Source organism: Thalia democratica, chromosome 6 (genome assembly GCF_965202585.1).
Source record: "Thalia democratica chromosome 6, ktThaDemo2.hap1.1, whole genome shotgun sequence".
Taxonomy (NCBI): domain Eukaryota; kingdom Metazoa; phylum Chordata; class Thaliacea; order Salpida; family Salpidae; genus Thalia; species Thalia democratica.
In genome coordinates, this window is record NC_139170.1 from 45,700,869 (window position 1) to 45,712,617 (window position 11,749).

The following is an 11,749-nucleotide window of genomic DNA, read 5'->3' on the forward strand; positions in this document are numbered from 1 at the left end:
TTTCAGAAAAAAAAAAAATTGTAAACTTTGAGTAAGAATTTTGTATTTATTTAATAACATATTAATAAATTAGGATAAGTAATGTATGCAAGTTCAGATAAAGTTTATATTAATTGGCATAATTATTTGTTGTTTTTGTTAGGTGCTCAAACTTGTCATAGTTGAATTGAAATTAAGTTAAATGTATACTTTTTCAAGGATTATTAAACAGGGTTGTAATAATGTCAGCTCTATCAATTTGTTGTTGATCATACTTCTGATGTGATGTCCATTACTATAAAAAACATCTTTTTAAAACTTGAAAGTAGTATAATTTTTTTAACCAAAATACTTTTTTGTTTTGTTATTATTTTTATTTATGGGAAATACCCATCTAAAATTATGTGATTAGTCTTAGTTATGATAAATTTTGTTTGTTAGTAATAAATAATTTATTTGTGTTTAAAAGCTGTTCATAAATGTTTGCTTTTTGTCTTCATTTAGTCATTTAGTTTTTGTTGCCTAAAGTACTCTTAAGAGTTGTTTACTTGTAGTTCTTTATTTATTATTCACTTTTTTAAATGTTCTGAGATATTTTATATTTTATTTCAGAATCTAATGTAACAGTTAGATAAAAGAAAACATACTTTACCAATGTTTAAATGCCTTAAATTATATTTTAAAATCCATTTAAACTAATTTATTTACCAATTTTAATTGTTTTAAACAAACTTAAGAATATTTCTCCATTTTTGTTAGGAGTTAGCAATTAAACTAAGTACATGTACAGTTTTGAAATCGTTTTTTACTAGGTTTTTAAGTTCAAGGTTACCTATAACAGTATTAACTCAAAAACAAAACAAAAAAAATCAAATTATTTTTTTTCACTTAAATCTTTTAAGTTAAGTTTTTAACAGTTAATGACTATAGATATTGTTCAACCTACTTTTAGTAAAAGATGTGTTTTTGTTATTCCACTAGTAAGTTACCGGTAAAATTTGATTTTATTTTGTAATAATTATGTATAATGGAATATGTCCTAGTTTACTTTTATTTTTTTATTTTTTTTATAGTTTTAAAATAAGTGGATAAACTAATATGGCTTCAATGTCAATGAGAGGTAAATTTAAATTAATAAAGACATTTAAAAATTAACAAGTTTTTAAAATTCTTTAAGTATATGAGTCAAAATTCATAGGTAATTGTCATTTTTCTACAACAAAAACAATTTTTGTTTCAATGATTTCCTAATAACTTTATAACTTAAAGTTAAAAAATTTAGTATTTATCAAAAGCTTTTGAAAAGTTTTCGTTTAGTATAAGAAGTTTAACTACTAAATATAAATTAAACTGCTGTAATGTTTTTTTGATAATTTTTTTATTTACTTGACTTATAAAAAATATTTGGTTGTTAATGCTGTTTGTATTATGTTTTTTATACAAGACTTATATTTCTTTGAAGTTTTAACATTTTGACTAAGTTAAAAAACCAATTTAAAACAAGGTTATTATTTAAAAACTATAAATTTAAATTTGTATCAGTTACTGATACAATGTAAATGTTAACTTTTTAATTTCTGTTTTTATAAAAATTAACTGTAATATTTTTTACATGTGCTTTTGGAACAGGGTTAGTATGCATTTGTTGTAGTACCTTTGTTTTCTAATTAAATTTTGATGATCAAACAATATTTCAATAAATTGTTGTTATAACAAAGTTAAAATAATAAAATTTGTTATTGTATTAAATGAATAGTGATTTGTTTTGATTAGATGTTTACTTATTTAAACTATTTTAAGTATTCCACTGATTAAATTCTTTTGCAAAAGAAGTAGTTTATCTTGTTTGTAGATGTTGATTTAATTAGCTATATAACAAGTTTTATACAAGTTACTGAATATTGATTTGTTTTAAATTAAATAGAAAAACTTCATACATTTTTTTAAACTCTGTATTTACATTTTGATATTTTTTGTAGTGGAAAATTAAAAAAGCTCAAGGTTCAAGTTTTGACAAAAGTGAAAGTATTTCACAGATTAAAATAAATTTTAGATAACTATATATACATTTATTAATGCCTGGTAATTTTATCTGCTAAAGCAAGCATTAATGTTTTTTAAATCTGTTATATAAAAACTGACCTTTTATTTTATCTCTAAGTTTTATTAAGGCCATAGAGAGGTAAGTCACTTTTTTTAAAATTTAGTCATAAAATTCCTTTGTTTTTAACATGAAATAAACTGTTTATAAACAAAATAATGTTATTCTATGTATACATATGTATACATAATATTATTGTTATATTCAGGGTGTAGACTATGTTTCTTCAAACTCTATGATTAAAATTTTTTCAGGAAAGAGTTTTTCAATTAGATATTTGTTGAAGATAAGCTTAAAACTTTATCTTCACTGAAATAAGTAATTAGTATACTGTTTTATTTTTGAAATATGTTAAGTCAAGCAGTTTTGACAATACACTGTAGATCAACACTTATCTGGAAAGAAAAAATAAATATTTTCTTAATTAATTTTAACTTTTACTTGATATAAGTATATTTATAATTTCAGAATAAATAGATGTCAATTTATTGATCATTGATGTTAAAAACTACAATCACTAATACAAATATATTAAAAACAAAAAGCCACTAAATTGAATAACATTTCATCAGCACATAACACCTTACTTAACATAAGTTTTTATGGGGTAGGGAGTACTTGGGTGATTTTTGCTGGACTTATGAGTCCATATTATTTGGATGTGTTTTTGCTTCATCAAGAAGAATCTGAAAAAAAAATCACATATTTTTTGATTTTTTGACTTAAACAGTAATAAAATCACTTATACATGTCCTAGACTTAAAATTTATGTCTCAAATGAGAGCTTATACTTATTGACATATATTTAAAGACATACAACTGATTGATGTATTATACCGTCATAATCACCCTAAATGTGCAAAGTTTGTCTCTTAAATGTAGGGGAAGGGAGTACAGCACATTTTTTTGGTCATATTGTAAAATTAATATAAGTAAATACAATTCGGATGTGTTTTTGAATAGGTAAAAAGAAATTTAAAAAAAAAAAAATTTTGCAAAAAAAGTTGCTGCCCAAAAATCAAAAATATGTGATTATTGGGGTTGAAATCAGTTTTTATAGCAGCAACTTTTTTTTTTAAAAAATTATGATTTTTTTTTAGATTCTTTTTAACTAAGCAAAAACACATCCAAATCATATTTATTTGAATTTTACAATATGACCAAAAAAATGTTCTGTACTCCCTACCCCTACATTTTACAGAAAAATTTTGCGCATTTAGGGTGATTATATAATAATAGTAATTTAGGGGTATTTTAATCACAGAAGTTGTTTTTAGAATTAATTTGTTTAAAAAACTTTTACAAAGCTCTGTCTACCCTATAAGAGTGAAAATACACTGGTAACTAATATTTATAAAGAATGATTAGGAACATACATAACTTAGTTCAATTTTTTAAAATCAATTTATATGCTTTTTTTTTTATTTATGGCAAATGAATTTACAACACATTTTTGTTTTCTTTTGTTGTAGAAAACCTTGATTTTGTAATATGCAAATTTCCATTGACCATTTTAATATATGATAGAATCTATTTGAATAAAAATTGACAATGTTTATTTTTTCTAAAAAAAAGATCTTTTCGAAGTGTTTGTAAAAGACTGAGACAGTGATTTTTTTGACGGTTCTTACCATTTTTTTGTCTAACTTAAAAATGTTGTTGATATTTGTTAGGTTTAGGTGTAGAGGCGAATACTCATCTGCAAAGTTAGTTGTTTGCTGCCTGGATATTTTCATTGAGATAGAAAATTAATAACAAAATGTCTTATGTTTTTATATATAATTGTTTAGTTAACTTTATTTAGTTGCTCTAAAATAACATGTTCTTCCAAACTACTGTGTGATAGTTTGTTTTTACTAACATAAAATAAAGCTAACTTTTGAAAACTTAATTTTCAATATATGGAGTTTTTACTTATTAGCCTTATTACACATAAAAACAGCTATTTTTTAAGTTTATAAGTTAACAAGTTCTTAACTAAACTAAGTGTTCTATTTTTTGATAAGTAAAAGTTGATTATACAATTCTGTTTTTAAAGATTAAATTTATTTCATGTAAAATATTTACTCTATGAAGTGAAGTTAATTTTATTTTTAATATTAAATAGAATTGTTAGATGTTGTTGGCACATTTAAAATTTATATATTTTAATTTCTTTTATTTTAAGTATAAAATTTGGTGTTTTTGTTTAACCTGAAATTAATATTATCTAACTGGGTTTTGTTTATAATTATTCTGTTGTTTTATACATATTTAATTTAAACCACTACAAACTTTAAAATTATCAGAGTTGTCATTTGCACAGTCTTAAATCAGGTTAGCTTGAAGTTATAGAAAAACTTGTGATACTTAAATTTATTTCAGGTCTTTTGATAGTTAAAAGGCTTCTTATTAGCTGTTTTTTGATATAAAACTCAGATTTGTTATAATTTTTTTCAGAAGTATCAGTATAATCTCAGTTATAATTTAGATAGTATAAATTTTAGTTATAAAAAACAATTTGATTACTAATTTAAAAAGAATAAATTTGGGCAATAAAATATCTTTTAAAGGTAACACTAGTTTTTGTAATTTTTTAACCATAAAAAATTTATAGTAAATTAGTTGAAACAAAATACTTAACGTGGCCCACAGGTCGCAGCTTGCTTACCCCTGATTTAGATCTTAGTCCAGAGGGGAGGAAGGTTTAATAAGAAACAATTTAACTATGCTTAAAGTACCTTTTTTAACAATTTTTTTTGTAAAAATTTAAAGGCTAGATAAATCTTAAAATATAACACTAACTTAATAGTTTTAAGAAACAAATTCATATTAGTTTTATTGAGTACTTTATACTTTAAAGATGGCAATCAAAGTTCTCAACTTAAATAAAAGGAGAATGACAAATTTTAAATTTTTAATTTTGAATAAGATTCTACTTGAATATTATTTTAACAACTGAAGATCTTGTTTGACTAGTTTCAAGCAAATGAAACATTGTATTTTTAATAAAGTTAAAAATTTATAATTAATTTTATTGAAATGAAATTCTGAGTGTCACTCCCTGGCCACAGTTTTTGCAGGTTTTTAATTAATTACATTATTAATTGATTTTTGAATCACATCAGACTAGTTTAAATTACTCAAGCTAACTTTTAATAACTCAGGCTGACTTTTTTTCTTCCAGGTAAAGCAGAGCTGTGTAATATATTTTTTATTTAAGCTAAGGATATGTTGTTTAGCAGAAAATCGATACTATTAATTTTTAAGTATTGACATAAATTTTTTTCAATTGCTTTATATTTTATTCAAAAGTAGTTTGATTAATTTTCAATAAAAGAACTGTTTTTTTTTTTGTAAAGAAATGTATAGAGTTTTATTATTTGATGTTAAAAATTATTCACTAGCTAAAAAAGATATAATAAAAATTGGTTTTTTCCACATTTTGTGTAGCCAAAGTTGTTTTGTAGTAGATGAGTCATCATTTGTACTAAACACTAAGTATGTATGTTTGCATATAACTTTTTTTAGTGATAAAAACTAACAACATAGACTAGTTTTTATTTAACCATTTGAAAAATGTTGAATGTTAATATTTTTTTGTTAAGATACAATAAATAAATAAAGCAATAAAACAATCATGAAAAAGTTGTTGTAGAGTTAATATGTGTATTAAATATTTATATTTTAACAGGTTGGTTGCGCTTGCTTTTTTCGGTTCAGTTGCAATTCTGTTTGTGATGCTCAGTTGTGCTTTACCTGAATACAAGTAAGATTGTTTTGTTTTTTAGTATTGAAATTTAAAGTACTATTCGCAACTATCTTTGTTATATTTTTAACTGGTATTTTTGACTTGTTTTAATATGTGGTTGATTTGTTTTTGACTTTACATACTTTATAAACAAAAATAAAATATAGTAAATAATGCATTAATTTTTATTATAAAAAATTTTTCATATCAAAATATGTTCACAGTATATCATTGTTTATCATTTAAACAAATACTCAAATTAAAAAATATTAAGTATTTTATTATTTTATAAACATTAATTTTTAGTTTTTGTGTCTATATTTGGTGTATGAAATGGTAAAACTTATCAATTGTTAGCTATATAAATTTTTTAGATTGAAAACATAGTGATAATTTTTTTTTTGTAGCAAAAAAATTTAAATAGTTTTCATGCATACTTGAAACGTGTACTTTTCAAGAAACACTGGCTTACAAGGCTTTATAATATTAAAGCTGTTTTCTAGAATTTTTTTGAAAACATTTTTTTTTGCAGCACTTTTTTTACGCTCATTAGGCTATTAATTGTTCAGATAAAATGTTGTGTTAACAATTCTGTAAATAGTATTTGTCTATACTAAAAATAAGTAGTTTGTTGTATTTCAAATGATTGAAAGTACTATCAGTTATTTTACTGACAAATAGTTTAATATTATTATTAGCTTTAACAAAGTAGCTTTTACTGCATTTGTTTTATAAACAAAATATAAACAAAATAAAACAATTATAGTATCAATGAAAAATCAAAATTTAAATTAAAGTTATATAATGTATTAAATTTTAACTTATATAAAAGTGTTGAATGTTAAAGTTTTTATTTTAATTTCTCAAAATTATTGCCGGTCATTGCATTTTGATGTGAAAAATTTGGAAATGATGCATAAGTACAATTAATTTCAAAAAAAAAATACAATTTGTAAATTTCAAGCTATTCTATTAAAACAGCAATTGCCAGTCATTGCAGAATTTATAATCAATTAAAACTGCATTCATAATTAGTTGCAATTAACAATGAATGTGTTAAATATATTAAATAAACCTCACAACTAAATATTCTTCAAACTTTTTTTCTCACAGCAACTACTGGCCGATGTTCAACTTCACTTTAAGTACATCATATTTATTATTAGTTATATTTGAAATATTTAAAAAAGTATTTTTATGATTTTTTAATTTTACATCTCAAACAGCTACTACTAATATTTTGATAAAAAAAATTCACAGTAACTACTGGCCGCTGTTCAACTTGCTCTTCTACTTCCTCGCTCCCTTTCCACTCCTCATCAGCCGCCGGGTCAACGAGGGATCTTCCAACTCTTCCGGGCGGGAGCTGGCCTTCTTCTTCACCACCGCCATCGTCGTCTCCGCCTTCGCCCTCCCCATCACCCTTGCCAACAGCGGAACGGTTCGTGTATATTGTTTTCGTTCGAATATATATATATTTTTTTATTTTTGTTAAACAAGTTTTAAATCAAGGGCATAGTGGGGGGAGCGTAACAGTGAAACGGTTTGAAAGTTTTTGTTTGAACTGTCTAAGTTAAAAAAAATAATTTTAAGGAGCTACATGGGCTACAAGGTGCTGTATTTAAAACATTAAACGAGGTAATATATTAAAAGTTTTATTAGATAGCTGTTTCAAACTTGCTAACAGTGGAACGTTCGTATATTGTTTTTGTTTGAATTGTAAAGTTTGTTTGTAATTTCATTGATCACATCTTAAACATTTATTTGGTTTGTGTATCAGGGTTAAAATGCAAAGTACATCACATTTGCCAACAGTGGAACGGTTTGTGTATTGTTTGAATGTATACAAATTTTATGTTTGATTAAACAAATTGTAAGTTGTGGGCATAGTTGGGGTTGTTTTTGCTAACAATGGAACGGTTTGGATTTTTTATTTGTTGAAGTACATCCATATAAGGCAGGTTTACTAAACCCATTTTTAATAGAGGTTTGAATTTATTTTCACTTGTTATTTTTTTTGTTATTTTGTTAGATACATCTTAGTTGATGAATTTTTTCAAGGCTCAAGTTATGCCAAAAAATAAACATACTGAAAAGTTTATCAAATTCAATAAAATTCAAGTAGTAGAAAGTAAGAAAAAAAGTTATAAAAAAACAATAAAGTTTTATTGCTTTATTTATATAATTTATAGCCTTTTCGTTTAAGCTACTTAAGAATGACTTTGAAAACTCAAAAAACAAACTTGACTATAGTCTTTTATCAAAAAATCAAAGCAACATATTCAAAGAGATGAAATAGTTATAAGTTTTAAGAATTAACTATTGTATTTTTGGTTAAAATTTTTTTATTAATTTTATTTAAAAGATTATTGTTTTAGCTATCTCATTTATTAAGTTTTTTAAGTTGTCATTAAAACAGTGGTTTAAAAGTAAAAAATTAAAGTTTTATCAGAAAACTGTCAATTTGAGCTCTGAATGAGTTTGTAAATTTTACCTTGAATTTCTTGCTAAAGCAGTAAAACTGCTCTTCACAAGAAGTAAAATAAACATTATTTCTCACAACTACTCTGCAATTGCGAAGTATTAAGCTAATGTTTTTTAGTTTTATATCATGTATTGCACAGCATAGAAATAATGTTTTTTTGCAAACGTTGCCAGTTCAAGAATGTTTAAAATATTTTGTAAAATATAGTAAAAATATTGGATGAAATACTATTTTAAATATTTACAATAAATTACACATTTTTATTAGACTTTTCTTTAGGCTCACACCAATTATTAAATTCTTAGCTTATTTTCTCCTTAAAAGTAGTTAACTTTTACATTGATAAAAATATTCATTTGTCGTAATTGTAAAGATAATAAGTTTTTGCCCATTTGTGTAATACTGTAAGTGTTGAATATTTCGTAAACAGTTGGTTATCAATTTTCATAACTTTTATAAGTTTAAAGTTCATTAATTGTTTCAATTATGTTTACAACAGATCATTTTCAAAACTAGTATTTTTTCAATATTTCATTGTGATTTTGATTTAGTGTTTTAGTCTATTATGTTTTTTTGTGTTGAGTCTTCTATTTTAATATTAGTTAAAGTAGTTGCAATATAAGGTAAAACTAAATTCTTATTTGTTTAATACTGTGTTTGATGCCATTCTTGATTTAATTTGTTGGATTTTCCTCAAAAGAATTATAAAATGATTTTTTGGCATAGTTTTGTAAACTTTAGGCTATAACAAGTTAATGATATTTTATTTTAAACCAAGAATTGCTTTTTGATTTTTTTTCAAGTTCTTAAATTATTTTATACAATAGTTGTTATACTTGTTTAATACATATTTTTCTAAAAGTACTGTTAAATTAATAAATAACTAAAATATTTAGTTGCAACAGTAGATATATTGTATTTCAGAAAGTTTTTCATACAATGTTTAAAAAAATAAAAATTTAGCTTACTTTGATGACTAATTAGATAATTATATTTTAAACTATATTTAATTGCATCCGTTAGTAGTATGTACTTAAGAATTTAGTGAAAATAGTCATTAGTTATAGTCGATGAAATAGTTAGTAATCATTTTTAACTATAATTTTAATTAGTAACTTCAGTTTTCATTTACATCTCACTTTTTAAATTTTAAGATACAATAGTATTAAAAGTTTAAATCTTATTAAGTGTAGATCAATAAAAAAAGATTAACATTGTTTTTGTTTATTTCTTTTTATTAAAAGTTTTATTGTTGTAATTACTATTTTTAAATTTATGTGTACAGTTCTATGGATGCATAAAACTCGTGTAAAGTTTTTTTTTATTTATGACATCATAAAAGTATTTGAATTTTAGTACTGTTTGAATAAGTATATAAAAGTTTTATTTTTTTAAATATGTTTTTATATTATTTTAAAAGGTCAGCTTGCTTCACTTAAACAGATTTATTTGAAGCAATAAATGTTTTCATACTTGTTTATCTATATCTTAATATAAAAATTTAAAAATTTTGAGTATAATAAAACTACTTTATTAATTGTTTGATCTTTTCTTTTTCGCATGTTTATTTTTTTTTGCATATAATGCTGTATGATATTTAATAATATATATATTTGAAATAAATTATCTGAGTCAATTTGAGCTTAATAACTTTAATATTAAAAAAAAAAATTCTTGTAAAATGCAACGTTCAAAATAACCAAAACAATAGTTTAGTATAGCTTATTGCAATAATCTTCAGCTGTTTAGATTCAATTTTCTTTTTTACTAGTTTAAGTTATGTTTGCTTTGAAAAGTTATAAAGTTTAGTATTTTGCTTGCATTTGTCAATAGTCTTAAGTGTAGTTTACAATTAGTGTTATATATTTGTAAAAGATTAGTAAGCTCAAATATGCTATTTTATAAATTTTTCTCTTTCAGTTAATTTAAATTTTATCTCCTCTAAAATCTTGAAAAGTTGATGGTGGATGAATTTATAGTATTATTATAAGTTGTTGACAATTTATCTATTACTTAATCTTATTACTAATTTATGCAATAAATGTAATTAATAGTTAGATTAAAATATGTAATGCGTATGAACTTATAATATGAAGATCCACAACGTTAAAAATCACTAAAATCCAGCCATTTTAGTTTGAAATATGAGAAAAGGTTCATTACATGTACCAAAAGTTTCTAAATGCTCTTGAGTTTTTTTGGCAGATAAATCGAAAAAAAGTGGAACAAAACAATTTTTTTGTTATTTATCTTTGAATTAAGTTAGAAGTTTTGTAATTAGTTAAGGTAGTGTAGTAACAATAAAACTGATATAAAATTAATATCTGTTTAATATTGTTTATATTTTTTGACTTCCTTGCACAAAAATATAAGGATATCTTTTACTATTTTGTAAAACTTTGAGGCTAAATATTTTTTTGCTTTAAAATTTCAAATAATTTGAACTTTTTTTTTAAATATTTATTTATTCACAGATTTTGTGGGGTGCATGCGCGTTCAACTTGGTGGGAACTTTTGTGGCGTTTTTCACGATTCTCGGATTTTTCACCTTCTTCAATGAGGACGACTATAGCGGGTGGTAGTCACGTGATTCACAAAATGGTCACGTGATTCACAACCTTGTCACGTGATTCACGACATGGTATCTTCAAGCTTTCGATATTGAGATATTTACTATTTCGTTACACAAATCTTTTATCTTGATATATTTCTGATTGATACAATAGTTAAACAAAGCTTGTGAATGTTAAAAAAAACTCTATTGATTTGTTCAAGATTAATCCTTTGAAATAATGTAACATTGAATAATGGGTACATTGCGATGTTGATGATGAGTGTAAAGTTTTCATTTATATTCTGTAAATAATTGTTAATAACTTCTTCACTGCATGACTTACTTAAAATAACATTTGAAAAAAATTTTTGAATTTTAAATAAAACACTCTGTGTTACAATCTTGTTTTTAATGTTATATAAGATTATTCTCTTTTATTGATACAAGATTATATTGCTGCAGTTTATTTCTTTCGTTTTTAGGATTGCCATTTGAGCAATTTTATTTTACCTTGATATTTTACTTCGTGTCCATATTATGTAAGTTTTATGTCTTGTGACCTTTTAATAAACTCTTTAAACGAATTATAATTTGCATGTATAAGTTGTATAAAGTAAAAACAATGTTTAAACTTTTTATACTAACCTTAAAGAATAAATTATTAAGTTGAATGCTAAACTATTTAGAAATAAATAGTAAAAGTAAAAAAAAACTCAAGTTATTTTTAAATTTTACATAATAATAGAATAGGCTAAGTTTATGTTTGACTTTAGCTTAGCTGTTTGTTTAAATTTTTTTACATCAGCTATGTTTTTCATAGCTTAGTTGGTTGAACTGTTTTAATTTAAAGGCATTACACCAAAAACTTTTTAGATTAAAACTCTTAGCAGTTTATTCATA

The 11,749-nt window shown here is 23.4% G+C and overlaps 1 protein-coding gene across 1 annotated transcript; it reads left to right on the forward strand.

Moving 5' to 3' along the window:
* The first annotated feature begins 1,036 nt into the window (after positions 1 to 1,036).
* On the forward strand, positions 1,037 to 11,414 carry LOC145838070 (leptin receptor gene-related protein-like). Its single transcript, XM_082945604.1, has 4 exons — positions 1,037 to 1,099; positions 5,753 to 5,828; positions 7,071 to 7,251; positions 10,770 to 11,414. Exons 1-4 carry the CDS (start codon positions 1,078 to 1,080, stop codon positions 10,875 to 10,877), a joined length of 387 nt encoding a protein of 128 aa, XP_082801730.1. The 5' UTR covers positions 1,037 to 1,077; the 3' UTR covers positions 10,878 to 11,414.
* The last annotated feature ends 335 nt before the right edge of the window (positions 11,415 to 11,749 follow it).